The following is a 21,699-nucleotide window of genomic DNA, read 5'->3' on the forward strand; positions in this document are numbered from 1 at the left end:
TTTCACTAAAACCCCTCAATACATCACCTTTATAAAAAACAATACAAAATAATGTTTAAAAAGAATTTAAATATACTTCATGGCCTATACATAATCAGTTTTTATAAAGAGCCCATAGTATTTTTCCATTAAGTTTGGTGTTTACCTATCCTAATATAAATTATTTCAAGTGATTTGCCCTTATTTGTTCATTATGTTAGTTGATACTGGTGTGCTGAAACTTTCACATCCACTTTGTTTCCATTTATTTCATGTTATAGTCCTAAGCATCTGCTTTTGTGTTTGAGGTTTGTTTAGTTTGTGGATAAATGTTTGATACTGTTTACAAACATTTACTACTTTTCATGAGTTTCATGTTTAAAAAGTAAAACATGCTAATTGTACATGATATGAAAAATAGAGTTACACAGAATTTAAACATCTGCACTTTAAAATTTTTGTGTGGTTAAGAGTCAAGGGTTTAGGGCTGGGAATATGGCCTAGTAGTAGAGTGCTTGCCTCGTATACATGAAGCCTTGAGTTCGATTCATCAGGACCACCAAATATAGAAAAAGCCAGAAGTGGTGCTGTGGCTCAAGTGGTATAGAGTTCTAGCTAGCTTTGGGCAAAAAGAAACCAGGGATGGGGCTGGGAATATGGCCTAGTGGCAAGAGTGCTTGCCTCGTATACATGAGTCCCTGGGTTTGATTCCTCAGCGCCACATATACAGAAAATGGCCAGAAGTGGTGCTGTGGCTCAAGTGGCCAGAGTGCTAGCCTTGAGCAAAAAAGAAGCCAGGGACAGTGCTCAGGCCCTGAGTTCACGGCCTAGGACTGGCCAAAAAAAAAAAAAAAAGCCAGGGACACAGGCCCTGAGTTCAAGCCCCAGTACTGGCAAAAAAGTCAAAGGTTTAGATTTAGATTTGGGTTTAAATGTAGGCTCTACTTATTAGCTTTAGGCAAGATAGACTTTTTCATATATTCAGCAAATATTAATTGAGTACCTATTTTGTGCCAGGCATTGGAACTGGAAATGCACTGCTTAAAAATAGTGATTTACCCATCATGGCTTAATTTCCCCTATTTGCAAAATGGTGATAATACATCAAAAATTGTTACAAGCATCACTGATCATTAATACTTAGAATTTACCTAGGGGGTAAGAATAAGAACTGAGGAAATAATAGCAATTTTGTTACTGTGTATATTCAATAATTATTTCTTCAGTCCAAATAAAGCAGTCTTTTGATTACATTAAAGTTTTGCCTTACATTTTATTTTGGGGCATTAATGGTAAAAATACTTGCTTTTTTAAAATAAGTGAATATTGTACAAAATGACTTTCATACTTTGTGTGTGTATGCCAGACCTGTGGCTTCTGCTCAGGGTATGGGTGCTGTCCCTGAGCCTTTTTTGCTCAATGTTAATGCTCTACCACTTGAGCCACAGCTCCACTTTTGGATTTTTGGTGAGTAATTGGAGGTAAGAGTCTCATAGACTTTCCTTCCCAGGCTAGGTTCGAAATATGATCCTCGGATCTCCGCCTCCTGAGTAACTAGGATACCAAGAGTGAGCCACCAGCTCCTGGATAGAGTTCCATACTTTGTTTACCCCTTTGATTTTCTTGTTTTGTATTTGTTTTTTTTTTGGGGGGGCGGTGTTCAGGGTAGTGCTGACATTTGAACTCAGTGTCTTGTGCTTCCAAAGTATGCACTTGAGCCATTCCCCATCCCTTTTAGCTAAGTAGAAATGTTTGTTTCTCTGATAAGGTGTCTTAATGGTTTCATCCCACAGTCTTCCTATGTATACCTCTCGTAGTATGGTATATCTCTCGAAGTGAGAGCCCTCTGGTGTCTCCAGCTCATTTAACTTGCTTGCTGCTGGTTGGCTGGCATTCTACCATACTAGCTTTTTGCCAGTTAATTGGAAATGGAATCTTGATGAGGTTTATCCTCTTGGGCTGGCTTTGAACAGCAGTCCTCCAGATCTCAGCCTCCTAAGTAGTTAGGATTATTATAGGTGTGAGACATCAGTGCCTATCTCTGTATTACTTTTTATAATTATAAACTTAATTCTTAGAAAATATAAGCCAACTTTTAAAGTTTTGATTGTGAAAGATTTCAAATACATACTAGACTAGTGAGAGTAATATAGTGAATCACTATATTTCCATAACCCAGCCTTAAGGATTATCAATTCATGACCAGTCATTTCATTCTTGCTTCATCCTACATGGTTTCCATCCCGAGCTCCAGTGGATTATTTCTAAACTAGTCCTATATACATTGTATTTCTTAAATATAAAGACATTTCAGAACACATAACTACCATACTATCATCACTAAATAACAAAATTCTCTAATAGCATCAAATACATAGAAAACCATCCTATTAGACACTTTAAACTTCTTGTTTATAGTACTGGGGTTTGAACTCAGAGCCTTTTACTTGCTAACACTTGAGCCATGCCCCCTAGCCCTTTTTACTTTTTTAAGTTATTTTACAGATAAGGTCTCATGCTTTTGCCCAAGGCCAGCTTCAGACTGTCATCCTCTTCTGCCTTCTGTGAAGCTGTGATTGCAGGCATAGGGTCTGCACGCCTGGCTTGCCTGGCTTGCTTTTTAACATAGAGTCTCACTAACCATTTTGCTTGAGGTAGCCTTGAATCATGTTCCTCAAACATCTGCCTCCCAAGTAACTAGGATTGCAGGTATGACCCAGTACACTCCACTAAACTTTACATTTCTTGCATTATTACTTTTGTAATGATTTCTGTCATTTTATGTATTCTTTCTTTGTGGATTATTTTCTTCTGCCATGTAGACTGTTTTTGAGGAGGCTGTGAAATATAGAAGAAAAAGTTATGGTGCTAGAAAGGCCTGGGTTTGAATGCTGCTTCTATCATTCATAAATTAATTTTAATTTTTGCTGAGCGTTCATTTTCCCCAACTGTAAAGGAGGAGTAATTATGCTATGCCATGCTCTTAGGATTGAATGTGATGCCTTATAAAATACCATTATCTGCCATTTATTATCTTATTTAGTGATTTGAACTGTAATATCTATTCTTGATTACTGTGTGGTTTTCAAAAATTTATAAATTTGTTAGACAATTACTAAAAATAGTCATTGCTAGAAAAATGGAGAATTTGGAATCTTCCTTCTCCTACAACCTTTTGTTTTGAGCCTCCATTAATTTAGCCTGAAGTTACAAACTTTAACTTTCTGAAGTGCTCTTTTAGTTGGTTTTTTACTTGTATCGATTATTCTTCATTATTTACCAGTTTTCTTTTAGTGGGATTAATTCTTTTATTCAGTTATTTCTAGATGTTAAGTTGGTGTCAGTATACTTCCCTAGTTCTTTCCTACTTCAATATTCTTGACCTCTTTTTTTTTAATTCTTTTGATGGTCTAGGTTGAACAATTTCTTAAAAGATACTACCAGGATGGTGACATTTTATAAGACTTGCAGATCTAAGAATAATTTTCTGTGACTTTTGTACATGAAAACATAGGATGAGATATAAAATTCTTAGATCTTAACTTTTCCCTTTCGACTCTCTATAGGTCACTACTTCGTTGTCTTCTGGCATTTTGTTGTCACAGAGGAGAAATCTGAGGTCAATCTGATTTTAGTTCCTTTGAAATAACCTATTTTTTTCTGCTTGTATGCTTGTAGGATTATATCTTTATCCTTGAAATTTAAAAACATTTGCCAGGACATGTCTTGGTGTTGATGATCTCTGTTGAACCTTCTCACTCTGCAGTCTCAGGTATTTTTTTTTTCAGAACTGGAAAGTTTTCTTATGCTTTTGATTGATTAAACTGCTCTGTTTCTTTTTCTTTAGGAACATCTGTTACTCATAGATTATTTCTATGTCTGTCTTCCATAGTTTTAAATCTTTTCTTTCCTTTTTTCATTTACTCAAGTTTGTCCTCTGTGGCATGGATTCTGTTTTCTGCAGTGTTTGTTCTAATACTTGCTATTTGCAATACAGACTTAATTTTGGCTACTGTGTTTTCATTTCTTTATTCTTGCCTCAACATACCTTGTTTCATAAGCAGAATTCCCCGTAGAGGTACACTTCAAAAAACATGAGGTGGGTTCAGACCTAAAACTTATTTTCTGAGGCTACAACTGCAGAACCAGAAAAAAAAAGCTTCGGAAAGGGTCCTCATAAACTTAAAAATATAGATATAACCAGAGGTCACCCCTACCCTTTTCTAGAAAATTGAACAGTCTTGGGTGCTAACAGGTCTTTAATAGCTAGAGTTACCACGGCAGGCACTGTAACTAGAAATAAGCTGATTTTTCTAATTATATTCGCTGTTTTTTTTCTCTTTATAAAAATAATACATAAGAAATGCATATATTTTGAAAAGACAGTACAAAGAAGAAAACCCTATGGCCCAGGTAACTACTAATAAGATTTTATATGTTTTGCCACTTACATGCACCCATGTTGGGAGGGAGGATACAAAATTGGGGTCATACTTACAGCTTTATATCCTTTATAATTTGATATATTACAAGCATATTTTTGCATCATTAATTTTTGAGGCCCTAATTTTAACCATTGCTTAGTATCCTACATATGAGTAGATGTATATGATTTACTTAACCAGTCCCCTGTTGGTCATTTAGATTGTTTTCTATTTTTCAGTATAATGAGTATGATGAATATCACTGTACATAAGTCTTTATGCACATCTCTGATATTTCCTTAGGATAAATGAGGAGCTGATTCTTAACCCTGTCACATTGGTAAGGATTATATACATTCCTTATTAAGAATATAAAATGCTTGTTTCTTATTGTTTCAATGTGATTGCTTAGAAGATTCTTTGGATTTACAAAATACAATGGTATTTTAACCAGAGTTGGAAAGAGATCTCTGCTACCCCATCCTCAGTACCTTCATGTTAGAACTCCTTTTGGCATATGTTGTAGGCAGAAAAACCACTGCTGATGTCAGGGAGTTTGGAAGGCAGATACACTTGCGGAAACTTGAGGATGGTCTACAAAAGTGTGGTCCTTGTTCATTCCTACAACTTGGGTCTCCATAGTAATACACTATGGCTCTGAACCCTCCTTTCCTTTTGCCTTCCTGTTATTTCAGACTTGTTTTCTGTGAGGAATCTTTTTCTCCTAATGTTCAGATGAACAGTTTATTTCTAGGTAAGAATATGTCAGTAGTTGTATGTTATTCAAATGTAAAGGTCAAATTGTATCAATCACAGATAATTTCTAAGCCCTACTATACTTGTACATGATGGGTCTGATCTTTCTAGACTCAAAGCCAAGAGCCTATGACTGTGCATTGTAACATGGCATTACAACAAAGTCTTAATGATAAGGTTGCTTAAAATGAAAGTTTTAATTAAGAAAATATTCTTAAACATGTCCATATTTCCCTTAAAATATTTGGAGATTCTATCGAGGTTCTGAAAATGTCAATTCCCAATTACTGATTGAATTGTTCTTCTCTAAACCTGAAAGATGATCTTAGTGATAATTTTATACAAAATTGAAAGTTGTTTTGAAAACAATTCCTGCTGAAACTGAGTGAACAGTCTTTTTTATATGATTTGTTCTGATGACCATATTGTAGATTATTCCAATTTGTGACTTTATATATTTCAGACTAACAAAGCATGATTAGCATCTCTTAACCTTTTTCAGTATCTCACATATTTGCATATACGCAATCTGCCAGATTCCACAGTGTTTTTGGCTGGCATGCATTATGGTGGGATGAGAGAGGATAAATACATTTGCCTTGCCTTTATACTATTTTTTGTCCATACTCATTCTTTAGCCACATGGTACAGAAATATAGTATAGCACACATGAATGATCTCTTCCACCATGTGTTGTAGGAAATTTTCTGCAAAAATTTGTGAGTTAGGCATCTCTCCTACACTTTTTTATTGTGGTACATCTTTAGAAGTTATCTGAAGAAACATAAACATCACATAGTCAAATTGAGGCAAAAGAGAAGTAGCATTTTCTGAAGATTTAGTATCCCTTGGCAAATCTTTCTAATTACAACATCCCTGTGAGGTAGCGATTTTGTACATCTCATGAATGGAGAAACTGAGGCTCAGAATTTTAACAAACTTAAATGATGTTCAGGTAAATATACCAGTAAGTGATAAAACGCTGGTTTAGACCTGGCCCTGTCCAGGTTCAGAATACATGTTTCTATTTGTTTCTAGAAATCAGAGAACTATAGTTTCTTGCTTAATAAGTCCTACTCCTTGAACTTTGGGAACTATAGAAAGTACAGTATTGAGTCAGACATGATCCACTTAACCTAATCTGTAAGTAAACAAAAACTTAGGGTCGTTTTTCTTTATATTAGCTTTCATTGCACAAAGAGATTTCATTTTGATAGTTCCATAGATGCATGCATTCTACTTCAAACAAATTCACCTATGAGGGTTATTTTCCTAGAGAAAACTTAACATTTTTAATTGTAGAAGAAACTATCATTTCAAATAAATAACATTTGAGTCCTTTTTTGATGAAAATTAGTTCATTGAAATGAAGGTGCTTTTTGATGGAAAAAACTTTGTGCATTTTCTCTGGTACGTAAAATAATATAGGTTTTCATATTTTTCTACTTGAAATATTAAGTTTAAAATTTTAAATCTTTTGCTAAACTTAGGCAACAGATACTTTTCAAAACAATAGAAAATAAATTAGCTTTGAGATCATTTAAATTTTTTCCTTATATTGCTTTGTTTGTATATACTGTAAATTAGCTGAGTAGATCAGGAAATAAAATACATTATAAAAATCTGTGGGTGACATGAAGCTGAATATAGTAAAGAAATCAACAAATTTGAAGTCGACTATAGAAACTGTAGCAGTGTATCAGAGATAGAAAAAAGATGATTTAAGAATTTATAAGGTTCCCTGGACATTAGTGGTTCGTACTTGTAATCCTAGTTAACAAGGAGGCTGAGGTTCATGATTCAAAGCCATCCTGAACAGAAAAGTTAACACTTTTATCTCCAATCAACAGAAAAAAACACTAGACCAAAGATATGGCTTAAGTGATAGCCTGCAGAGGAAACCAAACCACATGATCACAAAATCCTGAATTCAAACTCCCATACCAGTTAAAAAAATTATAAGGCTTTTTTGTTCACAAGAGTAGGAAGAGCACTAGATATAGCATAAAGGGTGCAGGGCTTAGTTTTAGTGTGAGGATTGAATCAGTAGAGAACTTCAGCATGAACAATATGTTGTAGGCATACCAATAATAATGTAGATATGAAAGGAATTAATAACAACTTAATGTCTAGGTAAATGGGAGGGGGGGTTAGTGCCCTTTACTTTGTATTGGTTATATCAATATTGGATTATTAATTGCTTACAATTCTTTATAGCACTCTTTTTTTTAAGCACTACTAGAGTTTTAACTCAGGGGCTTGTACTTGCTTCTAGCCCTGTTTTTCACTATGTATTTTTTTTTTTTTTTGCCAGTCCTGGGGCTTGAACTCAGGGCCTGAGCACTGTCCCTGGCTTCATTTTGCTCAAGGCTAGCACTCTACCTCTGGAGCCACAGCACCATTTCTGGCTTTTTCTATATATGTGGTGCTGAGGAATCGAACCCAGGGCTTCATGTATACGAGGCAAGCACTCTACCACTAGGCCATATTCCCAGCCCTTCACTATGTATTTTTAAGAGCGGTTTTCACTTCTTGCCTGGGCACTTAGTTACTGGGATGGCAGATACATGCCACTATTGAGATGGAGTCTCGTGAACTTTTCTGCCCAGGCTGGCCTGGAATCATGATCCTCACAATCTTAGCTCCCCCATATAATTTAGGATGACTGGCAGATGGAACTATGCCTAGCTCTATATCCTGCTCTTTAAGATGAATCAGTGTTCTCAGAAGAGAGGATGATATATAAGGAAATTTGAGCTATCTTGAAAAGGCAAGACCCAGTGATTTACATTCATTGATGTAGGGTTACTTCCTATGACTTTTCATATAGCCTCCAGGCACTTTAGTCTTCAGTTATTAACAATCCTTTTAAAGGGAATTTGTAGCTAAAGAAAGTTATTATGGAATAAAGAATTTTATCTAGCAGTGCTGTGTTTTTTTCTGAGACAATATAGTAGTCTGCCTAGTGGGCCTGCCTTTTTTTTTTAACCTAATACTCTTTGAGTATAGGTAAAAACAGGGTAGAAAGAATTGAAACAAATGATGTGTAAATTGGAACAGAAAACTTCTGCGATCCCTTACTGATCCTATTTTTACTTTATTCTAAGATCAAAAGGACTATGGAACACCATTTTATCCTCATGAAACTATCTTCAGAGTAATTTAAATTGATATAACTCTTTACAGTTTATACATGTGCTTTCTTATGAGTTATCTCAATTTTGCATTAAATAATAACCTTTGGGAAGACAGGGCAAATAGCCCCACTTTAAGCACATAAGGTGATAGGCTAAGAGAAATTCCAAACTGCTTAATTAAGATCATAAAGCTTAGAGGTAGCTATAGCCCTATCAGTCCAAGTTCCCTGTGATTTCTACAGTACCAGTTTGACTTAAAAGTAAATTAGGAATTGTGATGTTTGTTTTGCTTGCATATATTAAAAATTGCAGGGCTGGGGATATAGCCTAGTGGCAAGAGTGCCTGCCTCGGACACACGAGGCCCTAGGTTCGATTCCCCAGCACCACATATACAGAAAACGGCCAGAAGCGGCGCTGTGGCTCAAGTGGCAGAGTGCTAGCCTTGAGCAGGAAGAAGCCAGGGACAGTGCTCAGGCCCTGAGTCCAAGGCCCAGGACTGGCCAAAAAAAAAAAAAAAAATTGCAAGAAGCATATGGTTCTCAAAATCTATTCCCATGGCAAATGTAAGTATAGCTCAAGTTAGACCAAGTTCTAAAAGCCAAATCATAGGCAGCCATTAGCAGATCTGTGTTATAGAACGTTATACTTTCAACTACATTTTATACTTTGAACTACTCCATGAATGATAGTCCCATTCACTAAGATAGAAAATAAAGGAGAGGTAGCAGGGTGGTGGGTCATGGGTGAAGTGATTGAATTTTGGAGATAGTAAAAAGTAATTCACACTTACTAAATGCTTAGTATCCTAAGTACTTATGGTTTTCTATCATTTTGTCTTCACAATAAACCTCTGAAGATAAGACTTCTAAAACTTTCAGTTTCTATATAGAAGGAAACTAAAACTTAATTTAAGTAACCTATCATATGTATCATAATTAGTAGAAGAAAGAACAGGATTTGGGGGATGACATTGTCCCAAAAGAAAGGTACTCTTTACCTGACTTATGTAACTGTAACCCCTCTACATCACCTTTATAACAATATTTTTTTCAGAATAGGATTGAACCTACATGTTAATCTCCAATGTTAGCATTCCTTTTTGTGTGTGTATGGTCTCCTGGGGCTTGAACTAAGGACCTGGGTGCTATCCTGAGCTTTTTTTGCTCCACTTTTGGCTTTTTCATGGTTAATTGGAGGTAAGAGTCTCACAGACTTTTCTTTCTCAGGATGGCTTCAAACCTTGATCCTCAGATCTCAGCCTCCTGAGCTCGGATTATAGGCATGAGCCATCCTTGTCTAGTCAAAGTCAGCTTTCTTAAGAGCTACTCTAAGGTTTCTTTGGGGGATGTGGGACTAAAGTCACCCAGTAGTCAGTTAAGTACTGATTGTAGCTATGAGGAGAAGTATCCCAGAGATAGTCCAGCTACTCTTACCATAGAAGCAGGTAATATTGTAGCCTCTGAGATTATCTTAGAAAAATGAAGATTTTATACTTGCCCTCCTGCCATTTGCTGCATTTGGCACTATTTCTACACCTTGTGGTATTGTAGAGACCATCTCCAACCTAGTAACATCCTCTATGAATGGGTAAAAATGAAAGGAACCCTCTCTATAGGTCAGATCTTCTAGGATGAGAACCGTGTTTTATTTGCCTTATGAGGTATATGGAGTGGTGGGAGGCTACCTTTTACTTCCCAGTTTATACTGCTCCAAAAATGATCAGCTTAGATCATTGTATACTTGTTGGATGAACAAGTAGGTAGGGAGCTATTCTTTTTTTTCCAGTGGTGGGGAAAGATGAACGAAGACCCTATGCATTCCTGACTTCTGGGGTGGGGATGAGATAGAATCTCACAATGTAATCCAATTTGGCCTTGCACTCTTTTTGCCTCAGCTTCCCTAGGGCGGTACCACCATGTGCAAATTTTCCCAATTTGGTTGTCAATATTGTAGGCACATTAGAAAACTCAAATAAGCAGACAAAAAATGTAAATTATGTAAAATTTCTACCACTTAGAGATAGCCACTTATTAACATTTTGGTGTATATATCCTTCCAGAGTTTTTCCCATACAAATATATACATTGAAACATGTATATATTTGTCTAAAATGGGATCATACAATTCATATTGTTTTGTAAACTGCTTTTTTCACTTATTATATGTGATTGTCTTTCCATGTCAATAAATTTACATCTTTATCATTTTAATAACCACATAGTATTCCATTATATGGATGTACCATACTATATTTAACTAGTTCTCTATTGTTAGGAATTTAGGATTCCAATTTGGAGTTCTTTTGGAAAAAATGGTGAGCATTTTTGTGTATACATCTTTGTACACTTGCCCATTTAAAAAAGAAAGTAGAAATCATGGGACATTCCAAATTTTAGATATGGTGGTTGTTTTACTTACTTTTTAATATAAAATCAAATTGTCTTCCTGAAAGGTTGTGCTGATTTATACTTTCTCTAGCAGTAAATCTAGCATACTCTTTTTCATATGCCCATGTTAGCACTGTTATTTATTTTGTAAACCATTGCCAACTTGAAAGGCAAGAGGTATCTTTGGGTTAAATGCATTTCTCTGATTGGTACTAAGGCTGAACTCTTTTTTCCTTTATTGCTCATTTCTGTTGAGGTTCATCGTTTTTTCTTACAGGTTTGTAAAACAAGCTCTTTATGTATCAAGGATACCAACTCTGTCATATGTTGCTTTACTTTTTTGTAATCAGTTTGTCTTTTATCTTTTTGTGTGTCTGGCAGAAGAAGTTTTCAACTTTTTATGGATTCAGTTGTCACTTTTTTCTTTATGATTTCTACCTTCCTTCATGATTATTATTCATCTATATTCTAATGCTTACATAATTTTAGACATTTAAATGTTTAATCCATCTGGAATTTATTTTGATGTAGAGATTAAGTTTAATTTTCCCTGCAATAATTAATCAGAAAAACTGATTAATTATTGAGTTGTTTTGCACTACAAAGTGTTGTGACTGTTTGTTGAAGCTTAGCTAAGACCATTTATAATGCATTTAACTATTCAAATGAACTCAAGAGCTCACCTGTAAAGGTAATCATCATTTATTATTTCAATGAAAAAGTGTTTTATGGTTTTAAATAATTACATATGACCTTTTGAAGCACAACCTGTTGCAAATTTGCAAGTGCATTCTTAGATAATGGTTCTTCACTTCATTTAGAGCCCTTTAAGGGTGAAAATATTCCTGAATGACATTTTGTCTGCCTTTGTGTTCTTTTGATGTATACTGTGTTTTGCTAACTTTCTACTTGCTATGCTTTTCACAGAATGGACAGCAAATTATGGATGAACCTATGGGAGAGGAGGAGATTAATCCGCAAACTGTAAGTAAAATACAGTATCACAAAGGATAGAGGCAAATAAGATACCATAAAATTCTTATTTTTAAACTGAGCAGAACAATCACTTTGTAATATTAGAAACTTGTCACCTGTTGTCATGGTTTGTGCCTGTTATCCATAGCTACTCAGGAGGTGGAGATCAGGAAGATCACAGTTCAAAGCCAGCCTAGGCAAAAAATATTATTGAGATTCCCATGTCTTTTAGCCAGTCACAGTGATGTACATCTGTAATTCAAGCTACGCAGGAGATAAAGGTAGGATTGTCATGGTCCTAGGCCAGTTCTGGGAAAAAGCTTGCCAGCCTATCTGAAAATAATTAAAGCAACTAGAAGCATAGCTCAAGTGGTAGAGTACCTCCCCAGAAAATGCACAATCCTAGGTTCAAGTCCCAGCACTAATCAAAAAGGAAACAAAAATAGAGCATAATGGGCTCAAGTGGTAGAGTACGTCGCTAGTAAGCATGAGGTCCTGAATTCAAACCCCACACCTCCAAAAAAAGTGACCAAAATATATTCTTGAGTATGCTAATGACCATTCAAAAATTAGTAAGATTGGTTTTAAAATACTAACACAAGCCCGGTGCCAGTGGCTCAAACCTGTAATCCTAGCTATTCAGGAGACTGAAATCTGAGGATCACTGTTGAATGCCAGCTGGGCCCAGCCCAGCCTAGCCCGTGCCCAGAAAATCCGTGAGACTCTTATCTCCAATTAACCACCAGAAAACTGGAAGTGGTGCTATGGCTCCAAGTGGTAGAGCACTAACCATGAACTGAAGAGCCCAGGGACAGTGCCCAGGCCCCAAAGTTCAAGCCCCACAACTGACAAAAAATAAATTAATTAAAATAAAATACTAACACACATAGAAAGTGAATACTAACCATTCTCTCATCTCTTGTTTACTCTTGAATGTCTAGTATCTAAAACCTATTATCTAATAATCATTGATGCATATCTGACATTTAATGCCATTTTCCTTTATTTAGCTTTATAAACTTAGATTTCAGTAGAATATAATCTTAGAAGAAGATGTGTTGGATTATAGAGTATAAACATTTACATCTTATGGGAATTAGCACAAAGATTGCAAAATTACACCTACCAGGGGCTGGGAATATGGCCTAGTGGTAAAGTGCTCGCCTCATATACACGAAGCCCTGAGTTCAATTCCTCAGCACCACATATATAGAAAAAGCTGCAAGTGGTGCTGTGGCTCAAGTGGTAGAGTGCTAGCCTTGAGCAAAAAGAAGCCAGGGACAGTGCTCAGGCCCTGAGTTCAAGCCCCAGGACTGGCAAAAAAAACAAAACAAACAAAATTACACCTACCAAAAAGATTGTAAAAATTTCAGCACATGGGAGTATCTGTTCAGCCATTCTTTGAATAGTGCCCCAAAATGTTTTTATTTGAACCACTCTAAATAATTAATATTTCATCATTTTAATTTGCATCCTGCTTGAGTATTAAGATTAATTATTCACACATTATTGGTATTTTCATTTTTAATGTGTCTAGTTTTCTTTTGAGTTTCATTTCTCCTTGTTCATTTACACAATCTCTGAATATATCCTGATTATGAATTCCATGTCTATTGTAGATCTTCCAAAATTTTATCCTTAAACATTGATTTATCATTTTAAACACACTTAGCTTCTGGGATTCTTTTCTTATTTTCATTTTTTCTTATTTGTTTTTTAAGGGGGAGGAGATTCATGTTTTCCTTAGAATATCCTTATTATAAAAACTTTGCAGGTTTACTTACTATTGCTTGGGATTTTATTGTGGTGGTTTGGGGGGGTTGTTTGTTTTTTTTTCATTTACATCTTTGATACACTTGACATTTTAGTAGTCGGTCACCTATTGTCCTAACCCCTATTGTACAAATAAAATTCTACCATTCTTTCTCTACTCAATTGAGATAACTTTTATTTTAAATTGTTTTCTAATCCCTATATAAGGTTCCTAGAGCTACCTTAAGAAATTACCACAAAGTGGGAAGCTTAAAACAATAAAAGCTTATTCTCTTACTGTTTTAGAAGCCAAAGTTCTGAAAGTAAGGTTTCAACAGGAACTCCTTCCTTATCTATTCCAGCCTCTGGTGGTTGCCAGTAGTTCTTAGTATTCCTTGGCTTATAGACAAATCATTCCAATATCTACCTCAGTCATTACATGTTGTTCTTGTTGTCTGTGACTTTGTCTCCAAATTTCTTCTCATAAGGACATCAGTCAGATTACAGCCCCAACATCCTCCACAGTATAACCTCATCTTAATTATAACATTTGCAAAGAATGTTTAAAATAAGGTTACATTTGCAGCTAATAGAGGCTTGAACTTAACCTGTCTGTTTGAATGACAGCTTAACCTTCCATCCCCTTGACTATTTTGATTTTATGTGCTCTTTCAATTACTTCCATATTTGAAAAGCTTCTCTCATTTTTTCAAAATTGTGGTTTTATGTATTTAATTCTTTTTAGCATTTTTATTTGTTTCCATTACTTATACAGGTTTCATTGGTAAATTTCCAGTTTTACAATATATTCCAGTCAATCTCCCCTTATCCTGTATTTAATTTTCTAGATGGATTTTACAGTCTATTGTAAAATGATGTGGGTGTATATAGGTCCTGGGCACTGTCCATGAGCTTTTTTGCTCAAGGCTAGTGCTCTTCCACTTGAGCCACAGCTTTTTGCTGGTAAATTGCAGATGAGAGTCTCATGGATTTTGCTACCCAGGCTGGCTGGCTTTGAACCATGATCCCCAAATCTCAGCTTCCTGAGTAGCTAGGATTACGGTGTGAGCCACCAGCACCTGGTTCATATTGTTATTTTTATTTGAATTTATAATAATTTATAATCTGCTTACAGAGTAACATGGAAAAATAATTTAAGTTTTCATATCCAAGAAGATTTATTTACTTATTATGTTCTTATATATCATTTATCCAAATTTTATGGCTTCTTACTTATAGTTATATATTTCTTAGTTCATGGATATTTCATAGTTTTTGCTATGTTGAAAATGGGCTTTTCGGGCTGGGAATGTGGTTTAGTGGTAGAGTGCTTGCCTAGCATGGCGTGAAGCCCTGGGCTCTATTCCTCAGAACCACATAAACAGAAAGAGCCGGAAGTGGCGCTGTGGCTCAAGTAGTAGAGTGCTAGCTTTGAGCAAAAGAAGCTCAGGGACTGTCCAAGCCCTGAGTTCAAGCCCCAGGACTGGCAAAACAAAAAGAAGAAAAAGAAAATGGGAGTTTCTTCTGTATCTTCCAGCTGGTTAATATGAGAGAGAGAGAGAGGAGAGAGAGAGAGAGAGAGAGAGAGAGAGAGAGAGAGAGAGAGAGAGAGAGAGAGAGAATGTGTGGTTGCATATCCTGTTAGCTTTTCAACATCTTGGGAAAGTTAATTTTTTCAGAAATTAAACAAATTAGGATTAACATCATCAAGTACAGAAAAATGAGGTCATAGTGGTGCTGTAGCTCAAGTGCTAGAGGGCTAGCCTTGAGCTGAACAGCTCAGGCAGAATGAGCACCCAGGCCCAGAGTTCAAGCCCCACAACCAACAAAAGAGTGGGAAAAAAGTGAGGTCATTTTACTCTTCTGCTTTAAAACCATTCAGTATTTTTGTACTTCTAGTCTAAACTCTATAATGTAACCTACCAAGTCCTTTGCATGCTTCTCTCCACATCCTCCTCAGCCCCACATACCTGCCCTCAAGTTCACTCACTCAAATATATCAGTTTCTGTTTTGGCTTCTGTGTTTTCACAAGTCATATTTCCTCCCTATAATTCTTTTCCCTTATCATCTGCTTCCACTTAACTCCTGGTCATACTTCAGATCTAGCTTTGATATCATTTCAACTGAAACATCTTCCCAACACAACTTAGCACTTTCACTTAGACGTTGAATTAACATTTTTCTTTGTGCTACCATATCAACCTCCATATACCCTAACAGCAAAACTCTGCCAGATCACATTGCTTATTCCCTTGTCTTTACTCCCTACAGAAGTGTTACCAAATCTGCCTTTGGTACCTGTAGTACCCAGTTGGTGTTCAGTGTTTGTTAAATAAGTGGTAACTATTTAGGTTCCTAGAGCCTGATATTTCTTTTGGGTTTGATATACATTCCTATCATTTCCCAAACCATTTGAGACCTTTTTTTCTTCATTGATCTAGAATATATATATATACTTACATATAATCAAATGTAAAAACAATAAATATTAATGATTTTCCTGCCACCGGCTACCTTTTTTGGGGTGGGGGTTGTGAGGCTTGAACTCTGGGCCTCTACCACTTGAGTCACAGCACCACTTCCAGTTTTTGGTGGTTAATTGGAGATAAAAGTCTCACAGGGACTTTCCTGCCTGGGCTACTTTGAACCATGCTCCTCAGATCTCAGCTTCCTGAGTAGCTAGGATTAGAGGCATGAGCCACCAGCTCCCAGCAGCTACTTTTTTTTTGCATTACAATTCCGTTGAAAGGAAAACTTGTTTTCTTTAGTCTGAAGTTTAAGTATTTTTCCATTATATTGTTATATGGCTTGTATTTTCTCTTATGCAATCATAGCACTTGTGTTTGGGACAAAATTGAATTCTATAAACAGGTTAGAACAGTCTAGGAATAAGATATTATGAACAATATGATTTGATTGTTAAGTTGTTCCAGATTTTATGAATTAGCTTTAAACATCAGACAAATGCTTAGTATTTAATATTTCTTCAGTGCTTTTAAACCTACAAGATAGTCAAAATTTGTATTAGCTATCTATATTATCTTATCTGTCTATTTATCTATCCATCCTTGTTTTTATTTTTTGCTACTCTTGGGCTTGAGCTCAGGACCTTGGCACTGTCCCTGAGCTTCTTCAACTCAAGGCTAGTGCTCTACCACTTGAGCCACAGCTCTGCTTCTGGCTGTATTTGGTGATTAATTGGAGATAAAAATGTCTCATGGACTTTCCTGCCTGGGCTGGTTTTAAACTGCAATCATCAGATCTCAGCCTCCTGACTGAGTAGCTAGGATTACAGGTGTGTGCCAACCAGAGTCCAGCAAATAAGTAAGTTTTGGTAGAGATAAGACAGGAGAGGGAGCCACCAGCACAACAATGTTCATTGCAGCACAATTTGTCATAGCTAGAATCTGGAACCAACCCAGATGCTCCTCAGTAGAAGAATGGATCAGGAAAATGTGGTACATATACACAATGGAATTTTATGCCTCTATCAGAAAGAATGACATTGCCCCATTTGTAAGGAAATGGAAGGACTTGGAAAAAGTTATACTAAGTGAAGTGAGCCAGACCCAAAGAAACATGGACTCTATGGTCTCCCTTATTGGGAATAATTAGCACAGATTTAGACAAGTCACACAGCAGAGGATCACAGGAGCCCAATAGCTATACCCTTACGAACACATAAGATAATGCTAAGTGAAATGAACTCCATGTTACAGAAACGATTGTTATATCACAGTTGTAACTACTTTCAACGTGCCATATGTAACTGTAGCCTCTGTTATTGATGATCTTCTTGTATCACCTTCCTGTGGTTGTACCTACACTTTCTCTGTATCTTATCTGAGTATATTGGAAACCGGGTATACTGGTATTAGAACTAGGAAATTGGAAGCGAATACCAAAATCAAGACACACAGGGTTAAAAAAAACAAACAACTACAAAAGCAATACTTGCAAAACTGTTTGGTGTAAATGAACTGAAAAACTCATGGGGGGGGGGAGGGAAAAGGGGAGGGGGAAGGGGGGAATGAGGGACGAGGTAACAAACAGTACAAGAAATGTATCCAATGCCTAATGTATGAAACTGTAACCTCTCTGTAATTCAGTTTGATAATAAAAAATATATATTAAAAAAAGACAGGAGAGGGGATAGAGACAATGGAGTGAAAAAACACTGATTCCCTTAAACTTAAACTACCCTCTTACCTGCAAACTTCTATGTGGAGGGAAAAGTAGGTATTTACCTTGTTTGAGTCATCACATTGCATTCTGAGGTCTTTTTCTTACAGCAGCTCAGTCTGCATCTAACTACATCTAATCATGGGCTAACCAAGCATTTAGCATCTGTTAGATACCAAGTACTTCTTACCTTGTTAAAGACACAAAAGCATAAAAGGAAAACTTGTCACTTAAAATAGGAAAATAAGCTGGGCACTGGTGGATCATGCCTGTAGTCCTAGATACTAAGGAGACTGAAATCTGTGGATCACAGTTCACAGCAGCTTAGGCAGAAAAGTCCATGAGACTCCTATCTCCCATTAACTAACAAAAAGGTGGAAGTAGAGCTGTGGTTCAAGTGGTAAAGCACTAGCCTTGAGCACAAAACTAAGGAACAGCACCCAAGCCCTGAGTTTAACCTCAAGATTGGCACATTACACACATACGCATGCGCGCGCACACACACACACACACACACACACACACACACAGAAAAGAGTACACAGACAGTGGCCTTAAGTGCTCTTAAGACATGTTGGAGATGTGAGCAGTAGTTTCATCCGTCTTTCACTCATGATTATTCCAGTTACTGTTCATTCCATAATCATAAAGTTACTTGGCCCTGTGGTACATACGATGCCTTTCATAATACTCAGAGAATTTGACCTGCTAGTTTTGTGTGTCTGAGTGTATGTTGGTAGTTGGGCTTGAACTTGAGTCCTTGCACTCTTGCTATGAGCTGTAAGATTACTTGCCCACAGCTGGTACTTTACCATGTAAGCTACAACCCCAATCTGGCATTTTTGTTAGTTAATTGGAGCTATAGTTTCATGGACGTTTCTGCTTGGGCTGGCTTAGAACTGTGATCTTCCAGGTCTCAGCCTCCTGAGTAGCTAGGGTTATAGGCATGAGTCATCAGCACTTGGCATTATCTGCTTGTTTTTATCTCATTTCCTTGAAGGTTCCCTTGAGCTGTTTTAAACAGCATATGACCACAGTTTCTTCATCCAGAAAATGAGCTTATTGTTCTTGCTGCTTCCTTTTCTTTTCCCCTTTCCTTTCCTTGTGCTGGGAATTCAGCCAGCGCAGTCACACACGCTAAACATATAGACAACCACTGAGCTACATCCTTAACCTATGTTCTTAGAGTTTTCTAGTGTCCCTCTAGGTTTTAAAAATTCAATGATTTTATTTAAATTCTTATAGGTTGTATAGATTAACATTTGAGGTTTTTATGGTAAAATCAACAGTAAGTGGAACATTTTCTCTCAGCTCTTAAAGCTGCTAGTGCTTTGGCTATTGGTTTAAGTGCCACTATTATAATGATCAATACTCATGCTGAGTATTGGCATACTTTAAAGAGTATTTTCCTGCTGGGCTCCTCTGGTGGCTCATGCCTATAGTCCCAACTCCCCAGGAAACTGAGCTCTAAGGATCATGGTTCAAAGCCAACCTAGGCAGGAAAATCCTTGTGATTCTTATCTCCAGTTAACCACCAGAGCGCCCTAAATAGAGCTGTGGCTCAAATGGTAAACAGCCAATCTGTACCAAAAGGCTCATGGACAATAGCCAGGCCCTATCACTTCAAGCCCCAAGATAGGTATCAAAATTATTTTCCAAACCAAAATATCTTTAAAGAACTTCTGAGGGACATGAGTCACATGATAAGAGTACCTGCCTAGCAAGCTGTAGGCCTGAATTCAAAACTGTTCCCCTAGAAAGAAAGAAAAGGAAGGAAGGAAAAAAGCCAAAAAACAGAACTTCTTTAAAATATTAATGGATAATGTAGAGGTGAGGGATGGTTATGGTTATTTGACACCTGCTTTTCTAGGTTGTCTTCTCATTTAGACTTTAGCAATAGGAAATGGACCTCAGTCTATAACTTGTTTGATAAATGTTTATAACCAAATGAAATTTAAATATAATTTACTTCATTTAGGATTGGAAGAATTTGTCTTGTAAATCACACTTAAAACATTTTTTGTGTGTGGTCTTCTTGGTGTATAGTTGTGAAACTCTTCCTTATTGACAGGAAACAGTAGCATGTCTATATATAGCCTTATATTCAACTTGAGAACATATCTTGAGTGTGTATATATAAACAATACAAAGGGTAAACTTCCACATGTACGTCTGCAACTTTTATTATTTTAATAGTGGTACTAGTTTCAGTTGCTTTAGTCAAGAAATGTTGGCATTTCTCAGGATTCCAAAATAATAACATTAATTTTACTAGTTGTGAAAGTTGTCGGGACTTCTGGGAACAAAGAAGAGAACATTTCAACAGGATTTGGTTATCAGAAAATCTGTTGTGGTTTCCTGTTCTGGCCTCCCTACCTATCAGCTACACTAGTGCCCCTATTGGCAGATTTCTCCTTTCTTTTGCCGCAGGAAAACTGTCCAGCCTCTTTTTCTAGCATTTTCAGGACCCGCCTGACAGGAAATTTTCTAATTGTTGGAACAGCTGGTAGGAGAAAACTTGCAGGCGCTTGGCCTTCCTTTTCTAACTTAAGCTTTACCCTCAGAAATTCCTGTATCACCAACATGGTTTCTTAGCCATGTTTAAGTTTTTGTCTTTTCGTGTTCGCTCTATACAGGTAAGCTTGCTTCTTTTTAAAAAGCGAATGTTTTAGATGGAGCTAAATATAATTAAGCTAATGTGATAGCTATTCTTTTTTAAAAAAAAAACTAGAACTTTCAAAAGTTTCAGTAGAACATTTAAGAATATTTTTATATTAAAAGCGAGCTAGTTATATTACACTGTTCACCTTTATGTATTTTAACAACTTATTTTTATGTTTAGTTTTGTGCTAGGGTAATTTTTTACAGTTTGTGTTTGTATTTGTAATTTCGTATAAGACAAATGGCTTTAATTTCCACTATTAAACTAGGAATGAACAGAATTGAAAATGTACTAACATATAGGAGAATGTGTTATTTTAAGCAGTCAAATTTTTTGTCAGATTTTTGTTAAGATAAATTGCTGTAAAAACTTAAGCGATTTTAAGTACTTCTGCTTAAGAAACCTTAAGGAAGTAATTTTATCTAGCTTACAGTGTGCACAATTTTCAGAGTCACTATGTCAAATTAGTAGGGTGTTTTTTGCATTGTATTTAAAATTCTGCCAAAATCCATCTTATATTTTGCTATGAGAATTCAGTTTGATTGAGATCTCAAATTGGGAGAAAACTACTCTTGGCCACTGCAGTCTGAAAACAAACAATATACTTTTCTTAGAAATGTACACAGCTGGCTTGTAACACTGTTTTAAAGAATTTAGTTAGAAATGTAAAGTACTGAGCACATTTATTATTCCAATTGCAAATGAAGGAAAGTGTAATCGAGAATAAATTAAAATGTAGATTTTCATCATAGCTTGAATAACCAGCCTAATTTTGTGTCGTTACCAATTTTTTTGTGGCTCTTGGCCATGTGAAACCTGAAAGTTAATTTATCTTTTTTCAATCGAAAACCAAGGTATCCATAAGAAAATGATACTCTATTTGCTTTAACTTTTAAGAGGTAAAAACATTTTTTTCATTTTAAAGGTCTGTTTTATGTTACCCCCAAATAGTTACACAAACACGGTTATAAAATCCTTTCTATCAATAACACCAAAGAACATTTAAATATTTTACTCCCAAGTTTTAACAATGTTTTTTGGCATTTAAAACAATTTAGAAAATACAAATGCCTCAAGACCACACTTCCTGACTCAAGGGAGGGGAGGAAAAAGGAAATTATGTATACAAGGAAGGGCATGATGCCAAAGATTGAATCATTCTTTAAAATCAGTTAGCATCCCCCCAGTTTGTTCCCTTAATGTTGGACTATTGAGGTGTTTTTTTATTATTACTAAGGCAGACAACATTAATTGCAGATCCTTTATTCCCTTTTACATGTTAGTATCCAAATTATGCTTTCCCTTGCAACTTGAAAAGAAAATATTAGATTAACATTTTTCTCTGATTAACAAGTTTCAAAGACTATTTAAGAATATACTTAAGGACCTTTAGTGGTGCTAGGTATTCAGTACCCTTAACCTGGGTGACTCTAAGAAATAGTT

At 36.1% G+C, this 21,699-nt stretch overlaps 1 protein-coding gene across 4 annotated transcripts in view; it reads left to right on the top strand.

The window, feature by feature from the left end:
• Rps6ka3 (ribosomal protein S6 kinase A3) overlaps positions 1-21,699 on the top strand; it is a 90,662-nt gene that overhangs the window by 20,698 nt on the left and 48,265 nt on the right. For 2 of the 4 annotated variants that reach the window (XM_048336854.1, XM_048336857.1), the window contains exon 2: positions 11,612-11,668. In XM_048336854.1, the coding sequence (XP_048192811.1) occupies positions 11,612-11,668 (57 nt within the window). Of the gene's footprint in view, positions 1-3,657; positions 3,752-4,706; positions 4,744-11,611; positions 11,669-21,699 lie in introns of all 4 variants that reach the window. The other 2 variants (XM_048336855.1, XM_048336856.1) reach the window with 2 other exon arrangements.

Source organism: Perognathus longimembris, chromosome 28 (assembly GCF_023159225.1).
Source record: "Perognathus longimembris pacificus isolate PPM17 chromosome 28, ASM2315922v1, whole genome shotgun sequence".
Taxonomy (NCBI): Eukaryota; Metazoa; Chordata; class Mammalia; order Rodentia; family Heteromyidae; genus Perognathus; species Perognathus longimembris.